At 33.1% G+C, this 26,673-nt stretch overlaps 1 protein-coding gene across 2 annotated transcripts in view; it reads left to right on the plus strand.

Annotated features, from left to right (window-relative positions):
- The window catches only part of LOC127724637 (uncharacterized), a 640,225-nt gene that overhangs the window by 511,581 nt on the left and 101,971 nt on the right, over nucleotides 1-26,673 (plus strand). For both annotated transcript variants that reach the window (XM_052231644.1, XM_052231645.1), the window contains exons 29-31: nucleotides 18,898-19,007; nucleotides 19,715-19,829; nucleotides 26,469-26,606. In XM_052231644.1, coding sequence (XP_052087604.1) covers nucleotides 18,898-19,007; nucleotides 19,715-19,829; nucleotides 26,469-26,606 — 363 coding nt within the window. The remainder of the gene's footprint in view (nucleotides 1-18,897; nucleotides 19,008-19,714; nucleotides 19,830-26,468; nucleotides 26,607-26,673) is intronic.

Genomic DNA, 26,673 nt, shown 5'->3' on the forward strand with positions numbered 1-26,673 from the left:
ACAGTATCAAGCTTGCCCCAACTGTTCAGGGTTCGACCTCTGCGGTCATATCAGGCTGTGCTCAGCGAAGCATTTTATTCTTTTTTTTCAGTGACTGTACTGTTATAAATTTTGAAATTTTCAAAATACAAAGGATGTATGGATGAATAGATTGCCTTAATTGTATTTGGCAAGACCTTTTGGAATTTCGGGTCTTAAATGCTCTTCAACTTTATTTGGCCCTTTTAACTTTTATGATTTGAGTGACACTGATCAGTTTTTTGTAGATGAAACGCGCGTTTGGCGTACAAAATGTTAATATGATATGTACATTACCAAGTAAAAAATTAAATAGTCAAGCCTTAAAAGGTAAATTCAAATGTTAGCTGTATATACTTTTCTATTTACAACTAAAATCCAACAGACTTTTTAATTGACTTAAGCAAGAATCTACACACAATTACATATTTTCAACAAAGGTGTTTTAACATAATCATTACCTTATTCTTGTAAATTATTTGAAATCAAAAGTCAAAAAAAATCAGCAATAACATTTTGGTTACCAATCAGCAGTCTCAGGTTCATGTGTTGCTTTTCTTTTTTTAAAGAAAGCAACTTGTTTTTTAGCTCTTCTGGCCCAAAGGGCCAAGTGAGCTTTTCTCATCACTTGGCGTCCGTCGTCGTCCGTCGTTGTTAACTTTTACAAAAATCTTCTCCTCTGAAACTGCTTGGCCAAATTAAACCAAACTTGGCCACAATCATCATTGGGGTATCTAGTTTAAAAAATGTGTCCGATGACCCGGCCAACCAACCAAGATGGCCGCCATGGCTAAAAATAGAACATAGGGGTAAAATGTAGATTTTGGCTTATATCTCTGAAACCAAAGCCTTTAGAGCAAATCTGACATGGGGTAAAATTGTTTATCAGGTCAAGATCTATCTGCCCTGAAATTTTCAGATGAATCTGACAACCCGTTGTTGGGTTGCTGCCCCTGAATTGGTAATTTTAACGAAATTTTGCAGTTTTTAGCTCACCTGACCTGAAAGGTCAAGTGAGCTTTTCTCATCACTTTGCGTCCGTCGTCCGTAAACTTTTACAAAAATCTTCTGCTCTGAAACCACTGGGCCAAATTTAACCAAACTTGGCCACAATCATCATTAGGGTATCTAGTTTAAAAAATGTGTCCGATGACCCCGCCAACCAACCAAGATGGCCGACATGGCTAAAAAATAGTACATAGGGTAAAATGCAGTTTTTGGCTCATATCACTGAAACCAAAGCCTTTAGAGCAAATCTGACAGGATAAAATTGTTCATTAGGTCAAGATCTATCTGCCCTGAAATTTTCAGACCAATCAGGCAACACATTGTTGGGTTGCTGCCCCTGAATTGGTAATTTTAAGAAAATTTTGCAGCTTTTGGTTATTATCTTGAATATTATTATAGATAGAGATAAACAGCAAGAATGTTCAGTAAAGTAAGATCTACAAACACATCACCATCACCAAAACACAATTTTGTCATGAATCCATCTGTGTCCTTTGTTTAATATGCACATAGACCAAGGTGAGCGACACAGGCTCTTTAGAGCCTCTAGTTTTTATACGACCGCAAAAAAATTTTTGTGGTCGTATATTGGTATGACGTTGGCGTCGTCGTCGTCGTCTGGCGTCGTCCGGCGTCGTCCGAAGACACATTGGTTTTCGCACTCTAACTTTAGTTTAAGTGAATGGATCTCTATGAAATTTTACCACAAGGTTCAATACTACAAAAGAAAGGTTGGGATTGATTTTGGGGGTTATGGGACTAACAGTAAAGGAATTAGGGGCCAAAAAGGGGCCAAAAATAAGCATTTTTGTAATTTCCAGACATAACTTGTGTGTTAGTGTATGGATCTCTCTGACATTGTACCACAAGGTTCCATATCACAAAAGGAATGCTGGGATCGATTTTGGGGGTAATTGCCTCAAAATTTTAGGAATTAGGGGCCAAAAAAGGGGCAAAAAACAAGCATTTTTCTAGTTTCATGACAATAACTTGTGTGTAAGTGTATGGATCTTTATGAAATTGTACTACAAGGTTCCATATCACAAAGGGAAAGCTGGAATTGAGTTTGGGGGTAATTGCCGAAACCTTTAGGAATTGGGGGCCAAAAAGGGGCCAAAAAACAAGCATTTTTCTAGTTTCCAGACAATAACTTGTGTTCAAGTGTATGGATCTCTCTGAAATTGTACTGCAAGGTACCATACCACAAAGGGAAGGCTTGGATTGATGATGGGGGTAATTGCCTCAATATTTTAGGAATTAGGGGCCAAAAAGGGGCAAAAAACACATTTTCTAGTTTCCAGACAATAACTTGTGTTCAAGTGTATGGATCTCTCTGAAATTGTACTGCAAGGTACCATACCACAAATGGAAGGCTGGGATTGAGTTTGGGGGTGATGAATCATAAGGGGGTTCAAAAAATTTGGGGGGGGGATTTTTTTTTTTTTCCTTTTTAGCTCACCTGACCTGAAAGATCAAGTGAGCTTTTCTCATCACTTTGCGTCCGTCGTCCGTCGTCCTGCGTCCGTCGTCCGTCGTCCGTCGTCCGTAAACTTTTACAAAAATCTTCTCCTCTGAAACTACTGGGCCAAATTTGACCAAACTTGGCCACAATCATCATTGGGGTATCTAGTTTAAAAAATGTGTCCGGTGAACCGGCCAACCAACCAAGATGGCCGCCATGGCTAAAAATAGAACATAGGGGTAAAATGTAGATTTTGGCTTATATCTCTGAAACCAAAGCATTTAGAGCAAATCTGACATGGGGTAAAATTGTTTATTAGGTCAAGATCTATCTGCCCTGAAATTTTCAGATGAATCAGACAACCTGTCAGGCCTCGACAATAACGCTTGTCCGATTGTCCGGTACCAGAGGAAAAAAAGGTCGGACAAGTAAAAGCTATATCAAGCTTGTCCGACGGGACAAGTAAAATTATTCTGCAGAAAATAAATTTAATCCAACTTTGATGAACAAAGTAATTATAAACAAAAAACAAGAAAAGAAGATAAAAACAAGTATTAATTTGACATGTTTACTTGCAAACCGATAACTTTAAACTGGTTCTTTGTCAGGTACTTTTTAATAGGTAAAAGGCATACTATTCTCGGAAACCAGTTTTACTGATCCGAATCAGCGATGCGCTTTGTAGAAAAGGTAACTTTACAAGACAGTTCGTCACCAGCTCGGAAACGATTCGGCTCCCATGTTTAATAGACAGTTTGGCACCGTAGGAGACATATTTAATAGACATGATTGATAGACAGTTTGGCAACGCAGGAGACATTTCGGGACCAAGACAAATCAGTACCTCGTTTTCCTACCTTATTCTGTTGCTTTATAATAAATACCATACCGGTTATTTTTTTAACAAAAATATTTTTTAAATAAAAATGAAGAAATTATTTACCATAAAATTCACAAAATCATAATTGATCATATGTAGAAAGAAACAATAATTGCAATACGGTGACCTATAGTTGTTAATTTCTGTGTCATTCGGTCTCTTGCAGAGAGTTGTCTCATTGGCAATCATACATCATCTTCTTTTTTTTATTGATTGCATTTGAATAATATTTTTTCAACTTAAACAACCAGGATACAAATCCAATGAGTGTACATTGACAAGCCTATCAGACGGTGCCTCATGTGCAGAGTCTGATGAGACTTTGGCATTGATGAAAACTAGAACCTAAGCCCTGTGACATGACTAGATTCAGTTGTTCTCGACTCATATTTTTGAAAAGTATTTCAAAAGATATAAATAAAATTCTGTTCTATTGTTTTAATTCATTTTTGTTCCTTGAATCAACTTAAAATGCAAACAAGGTTATTATTAAGATTTTTTTTGGACAAGTTACAATTTCATTCGGACAAGTAAGTTTTGGGTTGCACTTGTCCTACTGGACAAGTTGAAAAAAAAGTTATTGTAGAGGCCTGCCTGTTGTTGGGTTGCTGCCCCTAAATTGGTAATTTTAAGGAAATTTTGCCGTTTTTGGTTATCATCTTGAATATTATTATAGATAGAGATAAACTGTAAACAGCAATAATGTTCAGCAAAGTAAGATCTACAAATAAGTCAACTTGACCAAAATGGTCAGTTGACCCCTTAAGGAGTTATTGCCCTTTATAGTCAATTTTTAACCATTTTTCGTAAATTTTTGTAATCTTTTACAAAAATCTTCTCCTCTGAAACTACTAAGACAAATTTAACCAAACTTGTCCACAATCATCATTAGGGTATCTTGTTTAAAAAATGTGTCCGATGACCCCGCCCGTGAACCAAGATGGCCGACATGGCTAAAAATTGTACATAGGGTAAAATGCAGTTTTTGGCTCATATCTCTGAAACCAAAGCATTTAGAGCAAATCTGTTGAGTACCAAATTGTTCATTCGGTCAAGATCTATCTGCCCTGAAATTTTCTTACCAACAGGCAGCCCGTTGTTGGGTTGCTGCCCCTGAATTGGTAATTTTAAGGAAATTTTGCCGTTTTTGGTTATTATCTTGAATATTATTATAGATAGAGATAAACTGTAAACAGCAATAATGTTCAGCAAAGTAAGATCTACAAATAAGTCAACTTGACCAAAATTGTCAGTTGACCCCTTAAGGAGTTATTGCCCTTTATAGTCAATTTTTAACCATTTTTCATAATTTTTGGAATTTTTTACAAAAATCTTCTCCTCTGAAACTACTAAGACAAATTTAACCAAACTTGTCCACAATCATCATTAGGGTATCTAGTTTAAAAAATGTGTCCGATGACCCCGCCCGCGAACCAAGATGGTCGACATGGCTAAAAAATAGTACATAGGGTAAATTGAGTTTTTGGCTCATATCTCTGAAACCAAAGCATTTAGAGCAAATCTGACATGGGGGTAAATTTGTTCATTAGGTCAAGATCTATCTACCCTGAAATTTTCAGACCAATCAGGCAACACATTGTTGGGTTGCTGCCCCTGAATTGGTAATTTTAAGAACATTTTGCAGCTTTTGGTTATTATCTTGAATATTATTATAGATAGAGATAAACTGTAAACAGCAATAATGTACAGCAAAGTTAGATCTACAAATAAGGCAACATGACCAAAATTGTCAATTGACCCCTTAAGGAGTTATTGCCCTTTATAGTCAATTTTTTACAATTTTCATAAATTTTGTAAATTTTTGTAAATTTTTACAAAGTATTTTCCACTGTATCTGCCGGGCCAAGTTCATTATAGATAGAGATAATAGTAAGGAGCAAGAATGTTCAGTAAAGTAAGATCTACAAACACATCACCATCACCAAAACACATCACCATCACCAAAACACAATTTTGTCATGAATCCATCTGTGTCCTTTGTTTAATATGCACATAGACCAAGGTGAGCGACACAGGCTCTTTAGAGCCTCTAGTTTAGCTCACCTGACCTGAAAGGTCAAGTGAGCTTTTCTCATCACTTTGCGTCCGTCGTCCGTCGTCCTGCGTCCGTCGTCCGTCGTCCGTAAACTTTTACAAAAATCTTCTCCTCTGAAACTACTGGGCCAAATTTAACCAAACTTGGCCACAATCATCATTGGGGTATCTAGTTTTAAAAATGTGTGGCGTGACCCGGTCAACCAACCAAGATGGCCGCCACGGCTAAAAATAGAACATAGGGGTAAAATGCAGTTTTTAGCTTATAACTCAAAAACCAAAGCATTAAGAGCAAATCTGACATGGGGTAAAATTGTTCATCAGGTCAAGATCTATCTGCCCTGAAATTTTCAGATGAATCGGACAACCTGTTATTGGGTTGCTGCCCCTGAATTGGTAATTTTAAGTAAATTTTGCTGTTTTTGGTTATTATCTTGAATATTATTATAGATAGAGATAAACTGTAAACAGCAATAATGTTCAGCAAAGTAAGATTTACAAATAAGTCAATATAACCGAAATGATCAGTTGACCCCTTTAGGAGTAATTGCCCTTTATAGTCAATTTTTAACCATTTTTCGTAAATCTTAGTCATCTTTTACAAAAATCTTCTCCTCTGAAACAACTGGGCCAAATTAAACCAAACTTGGCCACAATCATCATTGGGGTATCTAGTTTAAAAAATGTGTGGCGTGACCCGGCCAACCAACCAAGATGGCCGCCACAGCTAAAAATAAAACATAGGGGTAAAATGCAGTTTTTGGCTTGTAACTCAAAAACCAAAGCATTTAGAGCAAATCTGACATGAAGTAAAATTGTTTATCAGGTCAAGATCTATCTGCCCTGAAATTTTCAGATGAATCGAACAACCTGTTGTTGGGTTGCTGCCCCTGAATTGGTAATTTTAAGTAAATTTTGCTGTTTTTGGTTATTATCTTGAATATTATTATAGATAGAGATAAACTGTAAACAGCAATAATGTTCAGCAAAGTAATATTAACAAATAAGTCAACATGACTGAAATGGTCAGTTGACCCCTTTAGGAGTAATTGCCCTTTATAGTCAATTTTTAACCATTTTTCGTAAATCTTAGTCATCTTTTACAAAAATCTTCTCCTCTGAAACAACTGGGCCAAATTAAACCAAACTTGGCCACAATCATCATTTGGTTATCTAGTTTTAAAAATGTGTGGCGTGACCTGGTCAACCAACCAAGATGGCCGCCACGGCTAAAAATAGAACATAGGGGTAAAATTCAGTTTTTGGCTTTTAATTCAAAAACAAAAGCATTTAAAGCAAATCTGACATGAAGTAAAATTGTTTATCAGGTCAAGATCTATCTGCCCTGAAATTTTCAGATGAATCGGACAACCCGTTGTTGGGTTGCTGCCCCTGAATTGGTAATTTTAAGGTAATTTTGCTGTTTTGATACGACCGCAAAAAAATTTTGAGGTCGTATATTGGTATGACGTTGGCGTCGTCGTCGTCGTCCGAATACACAATGGTTTTCGCACTCTAACTTTAGTTTAAGTGAATGGATCTCTATGAAATTTTACCATAAGGTTCAATACCACAATAGGAAGGTGGGGATTGATTTTGGGGGTTATGGTACCAACAGTTAAGGAATTAGGGGCCAAAAAGGGGCCAAAAATAAGCATTTTTGTAACTTCCAGACATAACTTGTGTGTTAGCATATGGATCTCTTTGACATTGTACCACAAGATTCCATATCACAAAGGGTCAATGCTGGGATTGATTTTGGGGTTAATTGCCTCAAAATTTTAGGAATAAGGGGCCAAAAGGGGGCAAAAAACAAGCATTTTTCTAGTTTCATGACAATAACTTGTGTGTAAGTGTATGGATCTTTCTGAAATTTTACTACAAGGTTCCATTTCACAAAGGGAAAGCTGGAATTGAGTGTTGTGGTAATTGCCCAAAACGTTTAGTAATAAGGGGCCTAAAAAGGGGTTTAAAATAAGCATTTTTTAGTTTCTAGACAATAACTTGTGTTCAAGTGTATGGATCTCTCTAAAATTGTATTACAAGGTACCATACCACAAAGGCAAGGCTGTAATTGAGCTTGGTTTGGGGGGAAAGGGGGGTGGGGGTGATGAATCATAAGGGGGGCGGGGGTCAAAAAAGGGGTAATTTTTTTTTTTCCTTTTTTTTGTTTGTTTAAAATTTACATTTTAAGTTAGTTATTTTTTATCACGAAGAGAAAGTAGGAATTGAGTTTTGGGGTTAATTGCTCAAACATTTATGAATAAGGGGCCAAATATTGGTCAAAAATAAGGATTTTTTTAGTTTGCAACAAAAACTTGTGTTCAAGTGTATGGATCTCTGTGAAATTGTATTGCAATGTACCATACCACAAATTGAAGGTTGTGATTGAGGTGGGGGATGATGAATCAAAAGGGGGTTGAAAAAATGTGTGGGAGGTAGGATTTTTTTTTTTCCTTTTTTTTTCTTTAAAATTTTCCATTTAAAGATGGTTGTTTCAGATTTATATATGAAAGAAAATAATAATGATACGGTTATATATCATGAGGAATTGAAATTTAAAATTATGTATATTGGAAATTTAGGTTACATTGGAAAGTAATAATTGGCTTTGGGGGGGGGTTATGGCTCTAATGTTTAAGGAATAGGGGGAAAAAAGGTTAAAAAACAAGGGTTTCCATTTTAATAGACAAATAATTGAGTAAAGAACATTATTTAAAAGCAGTGTAAGGTTGGTAATTCAAACTCATTTAAATATCTCATCTACACTGCTTTTAAATTATGTAAATTGGAAATTTGCCAATAACTTTATTGTTAATAAATGCATTGGAAATTTGCCAACAATTTTAGTGTAATAAACTTCATTGGAAATTTGCCAATATAAAATTTTGCTGATGAAGGTTTTTTGTTTACCTTTAGCCTTGACTATGAAGTCATTTTCTATTTTTATAGCCTTATGATGTAGTTGAATTATTTAATACTTTTATGATGTGTTTAAATGGGGTTTTATCATGTTTATGGTTGCAAATTTATTGTTTTAGTATAATAAACTCCATTTAAAATTTGCCAATAAAAAAAATTTTTGTTTATTTTTAGCTATGATTATGATGTCATTTTCTATTTTACTTTTATGGTTGCAAAGAAATTTTTATTTTTAGATATTACTGTTAAATGATGCTGATTAAGGTTTTTGCTATCTTTAGCCATGACTATGATGTCATTTTCTATTTTAATATCTGTTATGATGTATTTAAATGGGCTTTTATGGTTACAAAGGAATTTTATTTTTAGATATTACTATAAAATGTTGCTGATGCTGATTAAGGATTTTGTTTATTTTTAGCCATGACTATGATGTCATTTTCTATTTTAATACCTTTATGATGTAATTTCCATTTTTAGATATTACTGTTAAATGATGCTGATTAAGGGTTTTTTGCTATGTTTAGCCATGACTATGATGTCATTTTCTATTTTAATATCTTTATGATGTATTTAAATGGGCTTTTATGGTTACAAAGGAATTTTATTTTTAGATATTACTTTAAATGTTGCTGATTAAGGATTTTTGTTTATTTTTAGCCATGACTATGATGTCACTTTCTATTTTAATACCTTTATGATGTATTTAAATGGGCTCCCATGTATTTAGATTTTTGATTATTTATACATGTTACCAAATTGGTCCACATTGAACAAAAACGGTCCAAATTTCAACTTTATTACATTACATCAAACATTGAATTCTACATATTCTTTGATATATTGAAATTAACAAACAATTTAGTTTATGGATATTCCACCATAATAGGTAAATTAAATTTTTTCCAGTTCTTACACCACATTCATCCTGTGTCAGAAACCTATGCTGTGTCAAATATTTAATGACAATCCAAAGTCATAGCTGTATCAAGCTTGAATTTTGTGTCCATACTTGCCCCAACTGTTCAGGGTTCGACCTCTGCGGTCGTATCAAGCTGCGCCCCAGCGAAGCATTTTATTGGTTATTATCTTGAATATTATTATAGATAGAGATAAACTGTAAAAAACAATAAATGACGGCAAAGTAAGATCTACAAATAAGTCAACATGACCGAAATTGTCAGTTTACCCCTTTAGGAGTTATTGCCCTTTATAGTCAATTTTTAACCATTTTTTCGTAAATCTTAGTAATCTTTTACAAAAATCTTCTCCTCTGAAACTACTGGGCCAAGTTAATTATAGATAGAGATAATTGTAAGCAGGAAAAATGTTCAGTAAATTAAGATGTACAAACACATCACCATCACCAAAACACAATTTTGTCATGAATCCATCTGCGTCCTTTGTTTAATATTCACATAGACCAAGGTGAGCGACACAGGCTCTTTAGAGCCTCTAGTTTTCTTTTTTTCCTTTTTTTTTCTTTTAAAATTTTCCATTTTAAGTTGGTTATTTCTGATTTTTATTTAAAAGCAAATAATAATGATATGGTAGGAGATACACACCAAACAGGATGTGTAAATTATTATATAATAAGTATTGTGCAATAGCAAGAAATTTTCAATTGCACAGTATTGCACAATAGCAAGAAATCTTCAATTGCACAGTATTGCGCAATAGCAAGAAATCTTCAATTGCACAGTATTGCACAATAGCAAGAAATATCCGATAGCACAATATTGCGCAATAGCAAGAAATTGTCAATAGTACTGTATTGCGCAATAGCAAGAAATATTTAATTGCGCAGTATTGTGCAAAAGAAGATACTTCGTATAAATTGCTTATTTCTTGACCAATTTCAATGGGGTTTTATTCTTGAATTCTTGGGGTTCTTTAATATGCTGAATCTAACTGTGTATTTAGTTTTTGGATTTTGGGCCCCTTTTTAAATTGGTCCACATTGAGGTCCAAAGGGTCCAAAATTAAACTTTGTTTGATTTCATCAAAAATTGAATTATTGGGGTTCTTTGATATGCCGAATCTGACCGTGTATTTAGATTCTTAATTTTTGGTTCCGTTTTCAAATTGGTCTACATTAAGGTCCAAAGGGTCCAAAATTAAACTTAGTTTGATTTTAACAAAAATTGAATTCTTAGGGTTCTTTGATATGCTGAATCTAAACATGTATTTAGATTTTTGATTATGGGCCCAGTTTTCAAGTTGGTCCAAATCGGGGTCCAAAATTAAACTTTGTTTGATTTCAACAAAAATTGAATATATGGGGTTCTTTGATATGCTGAATCTAACCATGTATTTAGATTTTTGATTTTTGGGCCCCGTTATCAACTTTGTCCACATTGAGGTCAAAAGGGTCCAAAATAAAACTTTGTTTGATTTCATCAAAAATTGAATTCTTGGGGTTCTTTGATATGCTGAATCTAACCATGTATTTAGATTTTGGATATTGGACCATAATTAAGGTGAATGTCCAATTTAAAATTTTTAAGTTCTTAGACCACATTAATTCTGTGTCAGAAACCTATGCTGTGTCAAATATTTAATCACAATCCAAATGCAAAGCTGTATCAAGCTTGAATGTTGTGTCCATACTTGCCCTAACTGTTCAGGGTTCGACCTCTGCGATTGTATCAAGCTGCGCCCTGCGGAGCATTTTATTGATTTTTGGCCCAGTTTTCAAGTTGGTCCAAATTGGGGTCCAAAATTAAACTTTGTTTGATTTCAACAAAAATTGAGAATATGGGGTTCTTTGATATGCTGAATCTAACCATGTATTTAGATTTTTTATTTGTGGACCCCGTTATCAAATTGGTTCATATTGAGGTCAAAAGGGTCCAAAATTAAACTTTGTTTGATTTCATCTGAAATTGAATTATTGGGGTTCTTTGATATTCCAAATCTAACCGTGTATTTAAATTTTTAATTTTGGGTCCTGTTTTTTAAATTGCTCTACATTAAGGTCCAAAGGGTCCAAAATTAAACTTAGTTTGATTTTAACAAAAATTGAATTCTTGGGGTTCTTTGATTTGCTGAATCTAAACATGTGTTTAGATTTTTGATTATGGGCCCAGTTTTCAAGTTGGTCCAAGATAGGGTCCAGTATTTAAACTTTGTTTGATTTCAACAAAAATTGAATATATGGGGTTTTTTGATATGCTGAATCTAAACATGTATTTAGATTTTTGATTATGGGCCCAGTGTTCAAGTTTGTCCAAATTGGGGTCCAAAATTAAACTTTGTTTGATTTCAACAAAAATTGAATATATGAGGTTCTTTGATATGCTGAATCTAAACATGTATTTAGATTTTTTATTTGTGGGCCCCGCTATCAAATTGGTTCATATTGAGGTCAAAAGTGTCCAAAATTAAACTTTGTTTGATTTCATCAAAAATTGAATTATTGGGGTTCTTTGATATTCCAAATCTAACCGTGTATTTAGATTTTTAATTTTGGGTCCCGTTTTTTAAATTGCTCTACATTAAGGTCCAAAGGGTCCAAAATTAAACTTAGTTTGATTTTAACAAAAATTGAATTCTTGGGGTTCTTTGATATGCTGAATCTAAACATGTGTTTAGATTTTTGATTATGGGCCCAGTTTTCAAGTTTGTCCAAGTTGGGGTCCAAAATTAAACTTTGTTTGATTTTAACAAAAATTGAATATATGGGGTTCTTTGATATGCTGAATCTAACCATGTATTTTGATTTTGGACATTGGACCATAATAGGTAAATTAAAAAAAATCAAGTTCTTAGACCACATTCTTTCTGTGTCAGAAACCTATGCTGTGTCAAATATTTAATAACAATCCAAATTCAGAGCTGTATCAAGCTTGAATGTTGTGTCCATACTTGCCCCAACTGTTCAGGGTTCGACCTCTGCGGTCGTATCAAGCTGCGCCCCAGCGAAGCATTTTATTTTTATGAAGCGAACCCCTATAAAAACTTAGCTAATATTATCCATTAATAAATAAAATAAATTCTTGGTGTACTTTTTTATGCTGAATCTAACCTTGTATTTAGATTTTGGACATTGGACCATAATAGGTAAAAGTCCAATTTCAAATTTTTCAGTTCTTTGACCACATTCATTCTGTGTCAGAAACCTATCCTGTGTCAAATATTTAATCACAATCCAAATTCAGAGCTATATCAAGCTTAAATGTAGTGTCCATACTTGCCCTAACTATACAGGGTTCGACATCTGCGGTCTTATCAAGCTGCTCCCTTTAGAGCATTTTATTTAACTTGATACAGTGTACTTACTTTTTATCGCTATTTTGTTTATTTTTCCTTTGATCTTTTTTTTGTGATACTTTTTCATAACATGCTACTCACTTGAGATAGAAATTAAGGGTACACATGCTGTTGTTAATGTAAACATCAACGATGTCACAGGCAAAATATTGATAAACAAATTATCAATGGTCTTTAAACTGAAGGATGTTTCTGGGCCACATCTTAACTCAGGGCTGTCGCCCTTCCCGTTGATGAGATTGTAGCTGAGAAACACCCTCTTGTTTGAAAAACCATTGATAATCTATAATTAGAACTCAATAATCACTTTTTATAACTTACTACTTGTTTTTCATAAGTCGATACTTTAAACTTGACAATAAGAAATCCTTGTCTGCAATAGTGCCATATCAAAGTTTTTAGCTCACCTGGCGTCCGTCGTCGTTAGCTTTTTACAAAAATCTTCTCCTCTGAAACCACTGGGCCAAATTTAACCAAACTTGGCCACAATCATCATTAGGGTATCTAGTTTAAAAAATGTGTCCGATGACCGTGCCAACTAACCAAGATGGCCACCATGGCTAAAAATAGAACATAGGGGTAAAATGTAGATTTTGGCTTATATCTCTGAAACCAAAGCATTTAGAGTAAATCTGACAGAGTAAAACTGATTATCAGGTCAAGATCAATCTGCCCTGAAATTTTCAGACAAATCTGACAACCTGTTGTAGGGTTGCTGCCCCTGAATTGGTAATTTTAAGGAAATTTTGCATTTTTGGTTATTATCTTGAATATTATTATAGATAGAGATAAACTGTAAACAGCAATAATGTTCAGCAAAGTAAGATCTACAAATAAGTTTCATGACCAAAATTGTCAGTCAACCCCTTTAGGAGTTATTGCCCTTAATAGTCAATTTTTAACAATTTTTTGTAAACTTTTGTAATCTTTTACAAAAATCTTCTTCTCTGAAACTACTGAGACAAATTTAACCATATGTGGCCATAATCATTATTAGGGTATCTAGTTTAAAAAATTTGTCCGATGACCCCACCTTCCAACCATCATGGCCGACTTGGTTAAAAATAGAACATAGGGGTAAAATGCAGTTTTTGGTTTATATCTATTAAACTAAAGCATTTAGAACAAATCTGACAGGTGGCAAAAATGTTCATCAGATTTAGATTTATCTGCCCTGAAATTTTCAGACGAATCCGACAACCAGTTGTTGGGTTGCTACCCCTGAGTTAGTAATTTTACAAAAATTTTGCATTTTTTTGTTATTATCTTAGATATCATTATAATATCTAATATCTAATACTATTAATTATGATTTCAACCTTATTTTACATGATTTCCAAAGCATCAGTAAATACAGGTGAGCGACACAGGCTCTTGAGAGCCTCTAGTTTTTTTATTTATACTAAAACCTAAATATGATTTGAAATTTAAAAATAAAAATCATCCAATTTTTCCGCCAGTGATTTCAATCTCTTAAATTAAAAATAAGAAAGCAAGTGACATGATACAAGATTTTCAAGCTAAACGTGCTTCCTCCGTACATTATCTAAGTCACTTGAATTTATATTGATTAAAACAAACAAAATCTGCATAAATTCAGTGAACTTACTAGTGATGCTTGCCAGGCCAATGTGCTGATATTTTTCAATGATCTATATAGGGTCATTAAACAACCAGGGATTTCAATATAAGAGCATATTTAGGGACAGCTCCATCAATGTCCTTCACATGCACATGATGCTGCTTCTTTTAAAAATTCATATATTTACAAAATATATGCTCAATATTTGAATAATTACTTGATTATTGAGAATAAGTTCTGGTCTATTTAAGAGAAAAGAAAAATGTGAAAGTTTTTAAGATCAGAGTTATTTTGATTTATAAGATAAAAGAATATGCTCTATGAATATCTAAATTCAGCTGGCAAAATGTGTTTTTATGAGATATTTTACCCAATGCATTTTCAATTTCAAAGGTTGAATAGTATATTTCTTAGTGTCTGGATACAGCCATAATTTTCCAGTCATGACAGATCTAAAAGGTCCTTGATTGAAATGTATTTTGGGATTTATGTAAAGTTGTTTTTTTTTAATGATTTTTACAAAGATCGAACACAATTATCAATACCATTTGTTTGTGTCAGATATTGGATTATTAGTTACAAGTTAGAAAGTATTGGTTTCAATTCATTTTCAAATATAAAACAGAAAATTCTGACCAAGTACAGATGATTGACTTTATTATAAAATAACTTTTTTAAGTAAAGCCTATCAACATTTTAGAATTAAAGTTTTCTTTTCAATATATTTAAGGTTCAGACGAACATGCCGATATTCTTTACACATTATAAAAATAAGGAGATCAGGTAACAATGATTGCCAATGAGACAACTATCCACCAAAGTTCAAATAAAGTGGATGTAAGCAATTATAGGCAACCATACGGCCTTCAACGATGAGAAAAACCCATACAGTATAGTAGACTATTAAAGGCCCAAACATGAAAAATATGAAACAATTCAATTGAGAAAACTAACTGCCTAATTTATAACAAAAAAATTTACGAAAAAATAAATACGACAGACATGAACCAGCAACAATCACTGAACTACAGGCTCCTGACATGGAACAGGCACATAAGGAATGTGGCAGGGTTAAACATGTTTGTGAGCGCTCAACCCTCCCCCTAACCTGGGACAGTGGTGTAACAGCACAACATAAGAACAAACAGTTGAAAAAGGCTTAGCTCATCAGATCAATACAAAGCAGAAAAACATCAAACATAAACACATACCGGATGTGGCATGGTATTTATCCATCCCTCATCCCTAACAACAAAGGGACACTAAGTACAGATCTAATAGTACTCACAGTTACTGACAGCTAGTTCAAAGCTAATAACAACTAATAAAAAAAAATCATGCATCTAAGACTAAAATATCAATCAGTGCACATCCAACATTCAATGGATTTAGTGTAAAGACGTCATTAACAGTCAGAGAAAAACATGACCTTGTGCAATGCAAAAATAAAGGAATCGACAGATTGTAGTACCGTTAAAGTGCATATGTATATAACAAAACTATTTAGTATGATTTTAATTTACTGATAACAAATCAATATTTATATCAATAAAAAACAATATTCAAAGATCTAATTACAGTGTTGAATTGGTAACCTTTTTGAATAAGTTTATTTAAAGGATTGATAAGTTTACCCGGATCGTATATAAATTCCCAGGCTTGGTAAACAACATCACCGTAAAATTAAGGATGTGCTATTCTGTCTGAAATAAGTTTTTTACAGGTACAGCCAAACTTGCAAACCAAATCTTTGTATCTATGGAAGAATTTAGTAAAGGTTTTAAGTAATTTGTGGTTACGAAATCTCTGACTTAATAATTTACCACTAGTACATAGATTTCGCTCATTGAAATCCAAAATGTCGCTACAGACACAGGCACAACGAACGAGTTGGGATATATAAGATGGTGCCAGAGGAGCATCACCGTCCAAAAAAGGAAAATTAACAATAGGGAAAGAAAAATCATCCCTTTTGTCGTAAATTTTTGTGTAGAGTTTTTATTGTAAAACTGAAATATCTAAATCTAGGAAAGGACACTTATTGCTGTTAATATTTGATTTATTTCAATTAAGTTCCTGTGGGTAAACTTGGCAGTATATTTAGAGAATTCTTGATTAATTAACAAAAAAATATAATCAAGATAAAGGTAAGTGTTGTTGAATTTATGAATTAAATGGAATTTAGAAGGGTCTTTACTGAGTTTGGCCATTAACTGTGATTCATAAGTTGGTCCAAATTGGGGTCCAAAATTAAAGTTTGTTTGATTTCATCAAAGTGAATTATTTTGTTCTTTGATGTGCGCAATCTAACATTGTTTTAATTTTTTTATTTTTGGCCTGTTTTTCAAACTTGTCCACATTAAAGTCCAAAATAGCCAAAATTAAACTTAGTTTGATTTTAACCAAAAGTTGAATTCTTGTGGTTATTTGATATGCTGAATCTAAGCATATAATTAGATTTTTGTTTTTAGGCACAGTCTTCAAGTTGGTTGAATTAAATGGAGTTTAGAAGTTTAGAAGGGTCTTTACTGAGTTTGGCCATTAACTGTGATTCATAAGTTGGTCCAAATTGGGGTCCAAAATTAAACTTTGTTTGATTTTATCAAAAATTTAATATAAGGGGTTCTATGATATGCTGAATTTAAGTAATATTGAGAATATAAATGGGGAATATGTCAAAGAGACAACAACCCGACCAAAGAACAGACAACAGCCGAATGCAGCGAGAAAATCCCGCACCCGGAAGTGGTCCTCAGCTGGCCCTTAAATAAAATTGTGTGCTAGTTGAGTGAAAATGGATGTCACACTAAACTCCAAAACATATAAATGAACTAAAATTAAAAAACATACTAGACTAACAAATGCCAAAGGCTCCTGAAGGGACAGGCGAAAAAATGCGGAGGGGTTAAATATGTTTTGTGAGATCTCAACCCTCCCCCTATACCTCTAGCCAATGTAGAATAAAGAAACACATAGCAATACGCACAGTAAAACTCAGTTTAAAAGAAGTTGGAGTCTGATGTCAGAATAGGTAACAAAAGAAACTAAGCAAAATGACAATAAAATATAAATGAACAAAGGACTACTAGCAGTTGCTGACATGCCAGCTCCAGACCTCAATTAAACTGATTGAAAGATTATGTCTTCATCATATGAAAATCAAGTACAATCCCTCCTGTTAGGGGTTTAGTATCATACCATCATAAAAATATATGAGAAGAACATAACCCGTATCATGCCAACAACTGGATTTAGAATAAATGTGTTTATTTCCGATGCAAAGACCCTATGAGTGAATCAATATTAATACCAAAATATGCAATCCTTAATGACTTGACAACAGTATCATAACTATATCCTTTCCGAATAAGTCTGTTTAAAGGTTTGGTTAGCTTTTGAGGTGAATGCCGACATTTTTGTGCTTTGTAAAGAATATTACCATAAAATATTGGATGTGAAATACCTGACCTTATAAGATGTCTGCATGTTGATTTATATTTACGAATGATGTCCTTGTACAGATGATAAAATTCAGTAAAAGTTTTGACTAGTTTGTTATATCGAAAACCCTGGTGTAATAATTTTTCAGTAATACAGAGATATCTTTCCTTTAAATCAAATACGTTGTTACATACATGAGCGAATCGAACAAGTTGAGATATATAAACACTATAAGATGGCGACAAGGGAACGTCACCATCTAAAAATAGATAATTAACAATAGGAAATGAAAAATCATCTCTTTTATCATAAATTTTGGTATTAAGCTTCCCGTTAAAGATAAAGATATCAAGATCCAGGAAAGGGCAGTGTTCATTGTTAGTATTAGCTTTATTTAAAGTCAGTTCGGCAGGATAAATCTCTTTAGTGTACATACTGAAGTCGTCATTATTGAGAGCCAATATATTATCTAAATATCTAAAAATGTTTTTAAATTTTTTGAATCAGATGTTGTTTCGATGGGTCTTTGCTGAATTTAGTCATAAATTGTATCTCGTAACAATACAGAAACAGGTCCGCAATAAGTGGTGCACAGTTAGTCCCCATGGGAATTCCGATAACCTGACGATATACGGAATCTCCATAGCGAACAAAAATGTTATCTAGTAAAAATTCAAGGGCAGTTATAGTATCAAAGCAGGTTCAATTGACATAGTTCTTTTGTTTGTTGTTACTAAAAAATGACCTAAAAGAGTTTGAACATATATATTCGCATTCCGACTTTTTAAATGCCCATTTAATCAGGTGTGTGTGTGTGTATTTAGATTTTGGATTTTGGGTCCTGTTATCAAATTGGTTCACATTGAGGTCCAAAGGGTCCAAAATTAAACTTTGTTGTATGTAGCATGATAAATTCTGAAGGAAATTGCAGTTTTATGTCTCATTAAATTTTTTGCAGTTTTAGACTGTTTTATTCCACATATTACTTTTATTTAAAAGAACAAAAAGGTAATGTGTGATAAAAACATGTAATTTGAAGTATTTTAAATCTTCATAATCTTACCTATGTACCAAACATTTTTGATTAACATCATTTATCTCAAAATAGTTCAAAAGTTATTTCTGATTTATTATATTCCTTTATCTTTTGAAGAATGTAGATGAGGTATAATGTAAAGGTCTGAAATAATGAATACATATAATTTAGTTGTACTTCTATTAAGTACAGTTACAACATACAGGTTCAATTTGTTGCAGGTTGGTGATAGTATTGTTAGAAAGGCAAGAGAAACTTTAGAAAGGTCTATCAAACTGGTAGAAGACACACCAAAGTGGGCAGCAAAAGTTTTGTATGGCGATACTGATAGGTAGATTTGATTATACAGAAAAAATAGTTATTGCTTTGAAAATTTAAGTAATATAGTTGAGCTATTGCTATTTGCTTCATTCCAGTCATATATGATATTTGCATCAATCAACTATTTCATTTTTGTCATCCATTGTATAAAAGGCTTTGACTTCTACTTGAACAATGAATCAGTTTAGTCCAAAAGAGCAAAATCAGCAAAATATTCTTTAGAACAGGTATTTCCAAAATCTTTATCCGTAGAAACTGAAGATGACAGATTGCAGGTTGTTGTTACTTGTTCAGTGCTAATCAGCCTATTCTTATGTTCTTCATTATTTATTTTACATCAAACCCTGTCAAAAATATATATAAAAATTTTCTTTTTGATATGGAACCCTTTACAAATGTTTTTAGTCTATGACATGAAATCAAACAAAAATCTTTTATAATTGTCATTTAACTATTGCACATGCTTGTCTCTGGTTATACCAAGTTGCATGACCATCTTCAGTCTTTGGAGGTCAACTAGATTGTAAATTAGATGGTGTCTAAGTCCTAGTGCATTTGAATATGCACGAAAAGCTGATACTTTATTATGTTTTTATACATTGTTTGTTGTTTCCCATAGAACTTTTATAATTCTGTTATCAATCAAATTATAGTCAATTATAGTGATTATGAATTTGTCAGCTAATGACCTTACAACTTCAACAATACTTTTTTCAGCATGTTCATCTTATTGAAAGGTAGAAGTAAAGATGATGCCTTTAAGATTGGTTATGAGATATGTGATGCTGTAACAGCTATGCATCCAAGTCCGATTAAACTCAAATTTGAAAAGGTAAATATGATTTAATCTAAACCAAGATAATTACTGGTATGATTAATTTGATTAAATGATTATGTATGATTCTGTGCACAACGCTTGTTGAGGTAGACAAGACTTGAGTATTACTCTTACAGTGATGAAGTTGTCAACTAATTTTGTCTTGCCTACCACCAATATCAAGAAAGCTTCATATTTCAGAAGATAAAAGAGTTGAATATTGTCTGGCATTTTTCTGTTGTCCTTTACCTAATTCTCATTGTTCATTGACTACTTAAAAACTATAGGTTTTTCAAAACATAAATTTTCGGTTTTGATGAGTAATTATAAAGACATATACATAATCATTAGAATGCAGCCTTACTTTTAATATATGGTAAAATTAATGAAAAAAAGATCCCTATTGACTTTGAGGTCAATATGTTTAAGGTCGAATATGAAGCCCTCTTCCGTCCCTCCCGTTAATAATTCAAATCTGTTTTTTTTCAAAATTTCAATCCCAAAAAATTTGACCGTCTCTATTTTTTATTACCATTGATGTCAACATTAATTACGTTTTGTGTCACTGATGAAGGTAATGTTTACCTGTAAATCAAAGAACATCTGTAATTATATGGCTTCACTTGACAGCTTGGGTGTCAACCATACTATTAAGTAACGATTTTCACCTCAGGCTAACTGCAATTATGTAATAAAAGCTTTGTGTATTTGAAAACACTTAAAAGAAATTTTGGGTTACTTCCAGCTTGTTTTATCATGTCTTAAAATAATGTAAATTGATAAAAGAATATAAATGAAATACAAATTTGGTTCAGGCAAACTCAAGTAAGAGAACAGAAACCAATTTTGGGATTTACAGACGTACGTACAAGTAAGGGACGTACATACTTACAGAAGAACAAGGATAAAACTCAATACGGTGGGGGGCATAATAATAGCAGTATGACCACAGGAATAAAAAGTTTATATACACTAGATTCATAGAGGTGCTTATAACCCTGTAACACATCTTAGTTGCTGCTGTGAAATTTAGCATTTAGGCAATAACATTTGAGATTTTTGGTTTTAAGCCATTCATTTGATATACTAGTAATCATTGCCTCTGTGTTTGGATGACACATTGTTAATTATAGGTCAATCTTAAAGAATCATACTGCCCCAGGAATAAAGTGTGAGGATAAAAAGTTCTGGATCCGCCACTGCATTGTTAAGCATTAAGAAAGTCATTTTGCTAGTACATGGACAAATGTTATTTAATCATGTTGATACGAATTGTCGTTGAGTCAATGTTTTTCTGCTGTCAGTTTGATCCACTTGAGCATGCTAAACAAGGGAAGGTCCTTATATCCACATTTGAATGTGAAACAGCTAATATTTAAATAACGGAATTAAAAGTTTTCAAATGATTTTTGGCATCAAAACCTTCTGATCGATGTTTTGAAAAAAACAATGCACTTTTCTATCAAAGCCGGTATTTACCTTTACTCATCCTTGACGTGACACATTAGCCATATAGTTATCGAGTATTTTTAATTTTATCACCTGTGTATTGTTCAATCAAACCATTATCACTTGTCAACTATCCGACGGCTTGGTCAAAATATCAACTTGTTCTTGCATTTCAGTCAGTCATACCGGATTCTTTCGATACACTCGGGCATTTACTTATTCAATAATTGAACATTTGTAAATATCATGAAATATTCATGAATGAAACGCTGTCTCGTGTAGATTTCTTTTGATTTTCTCTTCAGCGCATGGCAGATCCGCGATGTAGTGTTTGTGATACTCATTTTCAAAATGAAGTTAAATTCATCTGAATTGTAGGTGAACATTCCTTCCTGTTTTATTCAAGCTGTAATCTTTTCAAAAGAGTAGAAACTCAAAATTTCAAAAGCATCTTCCTAGAAACAGTATTCAAACACTAATACTACATTATCTTGGATCAGAACATTTGCGATAGTCTGTCACTGGAAGTTTTAGGCCGACGCCTTGGGAAAGTAGCTATAGCAAGCTACAGCAAACTTTCCCAAAAATGTTGGTTCCCAATTTTGAACTTTTCCCAAGGGAGACAATCATGATCAGCCAATCAAAATTGGTGTTTCTCATGATTACATTAATAAGACAATCAAAATCAGTGTATCTCATGATTATGGGGCATTACAAACATGCAAAAATTTTAACATGCTTGGAACTTTTGAGTTGTATTCCTCCGTCTGTAAGTCAGAATTGTAAAAATTGTGATCATGAATCGATTCTGGCCATCTGCAAGGATATCTTATGCCCCTTAAGAAGAAGTAAAGCGTGGCTGAAGAACAAATTCAACAATTATCACATGTCTTTTGCAAAGTCTGCAATAAACTGATAGAGACCAAAACGTTGACCATTACGCCTGAATGACGTTTCAAAGCCTCAAGGACTATCAATTTCAACAGAAACCCTTCACAGCTCAGAATACTACCAAGTCTGTCAGTAATTATTTGTACGACCAGATGATGAGCTTCTTAAGATGGTCAAGCAAGCATGTACAGATAATACAAAAGAACTACTCACAAGACATTTTCATTGATGTGATTATATAAAAATCAGAAGATGTGGTATAACTGCCATCGAGACAAATCTCTACAATAGACAAAATGACACAGAAATTAACAACTATAGGTCACCGTATGGCCTTCAACAATGAGTAAAACCCATACCGCATAGTTTATGTATAGTAGCGTTAATTTACATGACAATTTGAAAGTTTCACTTTAAAAATTAATAGTACTTTCATTGATTTCAATGATGAGAATTTATAAAGATAAGAATTTGCATGTTTATATTTTAGTAGTAAACAATAGATGTTGATTTTAGTAGCAGTAGTTCAGAAAAGTAATTAATTATGATTAATTGTTTATTTCACATGTTATTGACCACTACTTGAGACATTAAGAATTCTTATATAAATATGTTCTGGCAAATTCAGCATTTCCATTTGGTAATTAAAAGGTCAAAGGTTTGATACTAAAGATAAATTTAGAATATTAAGTAATAGGCTAATGGGGCAGTGAAGTTAGTTATAATTAGTCTTATAGTTTTAGGTTAGTTTTAGAATGACATTTGCCTTACGAACATCTTATATCTTGAATTATGTATCATTTTTGTCTCGCCTTGACGAAGTCAAAAAGCGAGACATAGGTATGCTGTTTCTGGCAGCGGCGACGTCAACATTGTTTTAGTTTGTGATTAGGTCAAGTGTATGGTGAACCACTAGTGGTAGGTCAATGATATTTGGTATTAGCATTGGCACATCTCATTTTCATGGAGATTATTTGACCCTGCCCCCTCAGTCATGGTCTATTGACTTTGAAACTTTTGCTTAGTTTACATGTATTAGTTTGTGATTAGGTCAGTTCAAGGGGAACCATTAGTGGTAGGCCAATGTTAATTGGTATGCAGTTGTATAAGCATTGGCACATCTCATTTCCATGGAAAATATTTGGCCCCACTCCCTCAGTCATGGTCAATTGACTAATGAAACTTTTGCTTAGTTTACTTGTTTTAGTTTGTGATTAGGTCAGTTCAAGGGGAACCATTAGTGGTAGACCAATCAGGGCTTCCAAAGTTATTTTTAGCCAGCCGGACATTTTATATATTATCCCGATTTTAATCCCTTAAGACTAAATAAATAAAAGGCAATTATGGTAATCAGTTGCCGTGTTGGCCATCCCAATGATTGACATTAAAAAAAAAGATATTAAACTTTCTTTGATTCAAATTCGAAGTTCCGATGTAAACTGTTAAATTGGCAGTGCATCATTCGAAGTGTGCAATATCAGCATACTTATATCTGCTTAGACTCTTTATTTGTGCTAAATAACGTTGTCAAAAACTTTACTTTCGTTTTTAAATCTAAACCAGATGTTATCTTGACATGGTAAAACATGGACCAGAGTCGGATACGAAAACTCCGTGTACGTTTGCAAAGCATGAATGAGTGTAAGTAGCTCTTTCTACAATATTTCTTCAAGAAAATATTCGAAATAAACGTGAGATAAAGGTATCAATGACAATTTAAGCATTTTTTGAAGAAATTAGGATGCATAATTAAATTTCACACCTGCGCAGACGTATACCAGTTCAAACAGAGACATGTCTCTGGTTCAAAAAACGTGTCGGTTATGACGATTTTTCATTTTCACCTTTTTAATTTTTTCATCAAATCATATTTGTAAACGTATTTCTGATAATTTAAATCTTTTTAACTAAATTAATTAGATGCAAGCCGCTGAAATGTAAGAAAATAACTGAATAGACCAATGTCCGGTTCAAAATAGTTTACCTGTCACCTGAACAGGTAAATTTCAGCTGTTCGACAACTAATTAGCCTTGATTAAAATGATCATGTCACTTTTATGACCGCAAATGTGTGGCTGTTAAAGGCAAAAGGTTGGGTCAAAAAGATCGCGAATTATGTTAAAATGACCGTCTCTTAAGCCTTGAAAACTAAAAAGTAGATGTCCGTTTCATGCTTTTCCCAGCTGGACTTTTACCGGACATTATACAAATGTCGGGAATATATGACCGTTTTGGAAGCCTTGAGGCCAATGTTAATTGGGTATGCAGTTGTATAAGCATTGGCAGTTTGGCACATCTCATTTCCATGGAAAACAATTGGCCCCGCCCCCTCTGTCATGGTCAATTTACTTGGAAACTTAGTTTACATGTTTTAGTTTGTGATTAGATCAGTTTAAGATGAACCGCTAATGTTAAGTCAATGATATTTGGTATGCAAATTTATTGGCATTTGCAAGTCTAGTTACCATATATATTATATAGCCCCACCTCCTCATCATGGTTCATTGACCTTGAAACTTGTACATAGTTTACAAGTTAATGTTTGTCTTTAGGTTTGTTTAAAGGAAACGACTTATGATAAGTCAATGGTATTTGGTATGCAGTTGTATTAGCATTTGCACATCTCATTTCCATGGAGATTGTTTAGCCATGTACCTTCAGTCATGGTTCATTGACTTTGAATATTTGCATAACTTACATGTTAAAGTATTGCTCTTTTAATTTCAACATTTGCATTATCAAAATTACAAAAAGGCGAGACATATCTCTGTGTTAACAGTTTATTAATCTGTATCATATGAACTATATTTTGAATTATGGATGCCTGTTAACTAAACAATAGTTCCTTATTCTTGTGATCTATTGGACCAAAAGGCATTTCCCCATATTTGATATTCTTATAGGAGCAACACCACCTCATGAAAATAGTGGTAACCCCACTCCTACATATGTTTAGTAAAATCAGATTAATAAAATATGAATCAAGTTTAATACAATTAAGTCAATGAGGTGTGCTTTCTTTGATGACATTTGAGTTGCAGTGCTACCATGAACATATAAGATAGTAGTTTATGGACATTACACTTACTGTAACAATATCATACAGTGTTGTCATTCTTGTTATTAAATTATCTAATCATTTAAACTATTGTCTTTTATTTTTCACAACAAATCAGATAAATAATATAAGTACAAGAATCCTGCAAATAAAAAGAAGAAAGGGGATTATGTGCTCATCATCAGTATACCATAAGAAAAAAATAAGATACATGTATGACATTATTTCTTAGAGTACAAAACAGTGCACGCAAAAACGCTGCAAAAAATGTAACCTTTGAAAATATTATGCCCATGAGGATTTTCAAAAGTTGGTAGGTATGTTTGTATAGTTACTAAAAAAACCAAATGTGTGCATAAAAGTGGTTTCATAAGGATTAATCAAATGCTTTATATGGTATTGCAACCTAAATCAAATATAATGAGAAGAAGATCCTTATTAGATTTGAGGTCACTAGGCCTAAGGTAAAGATCAAAGTTACTTAAAATATACCAAAAGTTGTTCAGAAAAGGGTTTATACATGCCATATTAAATATGTTGTATCAGATTGCATCCTTACTTACATTATTGTGCACATATAATTAGAGGAAGATTCCTATTGATTTTGAAGAAACTTCATTTGAAGGCCGAGGTCATAGTTACTGTTTCCAGATGCTCAAACAAATATTCTATAAGATGAAGGTCCCTATTGATTTTGTGGTCACTACATCTTTGAATAAGGTCATAGTTACTAAAAATATTGTTTTGTGTGATAATTTTACTGTCAAAAATCATAACAAAAAAGAAACATGCCTAAAAGTAAATAAAAAGCAGACAGCTAATTGGTTACTGCAATGTATAAGCGCTTCCTCTTTGTAAGAGGGTATGGAGTATGTAAGCATTCTCAATAAAGTTCTATTAATTTTCTGTTTGTGTATCATTTCCAGATGATTTAGTACCTATTTAATTGCTGTTTACTTGATTCCTTACTACCATAATATAAGCATAGTAAATTGTAGTCTCTAATCTTTATGAAATGCATACAAAAAATTATAATGATTCCAAATAACAAGTTGATGAAAAACCTACAACACCATGGCAAAAAGAAAAAAATACTGAAAGACAAGCAACCATCCCCCAAAACTATGCAGAAAACTAGAGATTGAACAAGGCAAACCCCACCAAAAAAGGTAACTTTTGTTGATGAATGACATCAAGGATCATTTATTGGTATTTGTACAGGTCTTCTATCATTTTTTATATTTTATTTTATTTAGGTTTATCTTCCTTGTGTCTTGCAAACAAAGAAGAGATATGTAGGATTTAGTTATGAAATGCCAGACCAAAAGGAACCAGCATTTGATGCTAAAGGCATAGAAACAGTGCGAAGAGATGCATGTCCTGCTGTAGCAAAGGTTTGAATGTGCAATATTATGTCCTTGTAACTAATTTTAAAGTGGCTAAGGAAAATAGTTGACCTAT

The sequence above is a fragment of the Mytilus californianus genome, unplaced genomic scaffold (genome assembly GCF_021869535.1).
Source record: "Mytilus californianus isolate M0D057914Y unplaced genomic scaffold, xbMytCali1.0.p SCAF_14, whole genome shotgun sequence".
NCBI lineage: Eukaryota > Metazoa > Mollusca > Bivalvia > Mytilida > Mytilidae > Mytilus > Mytilus californianus.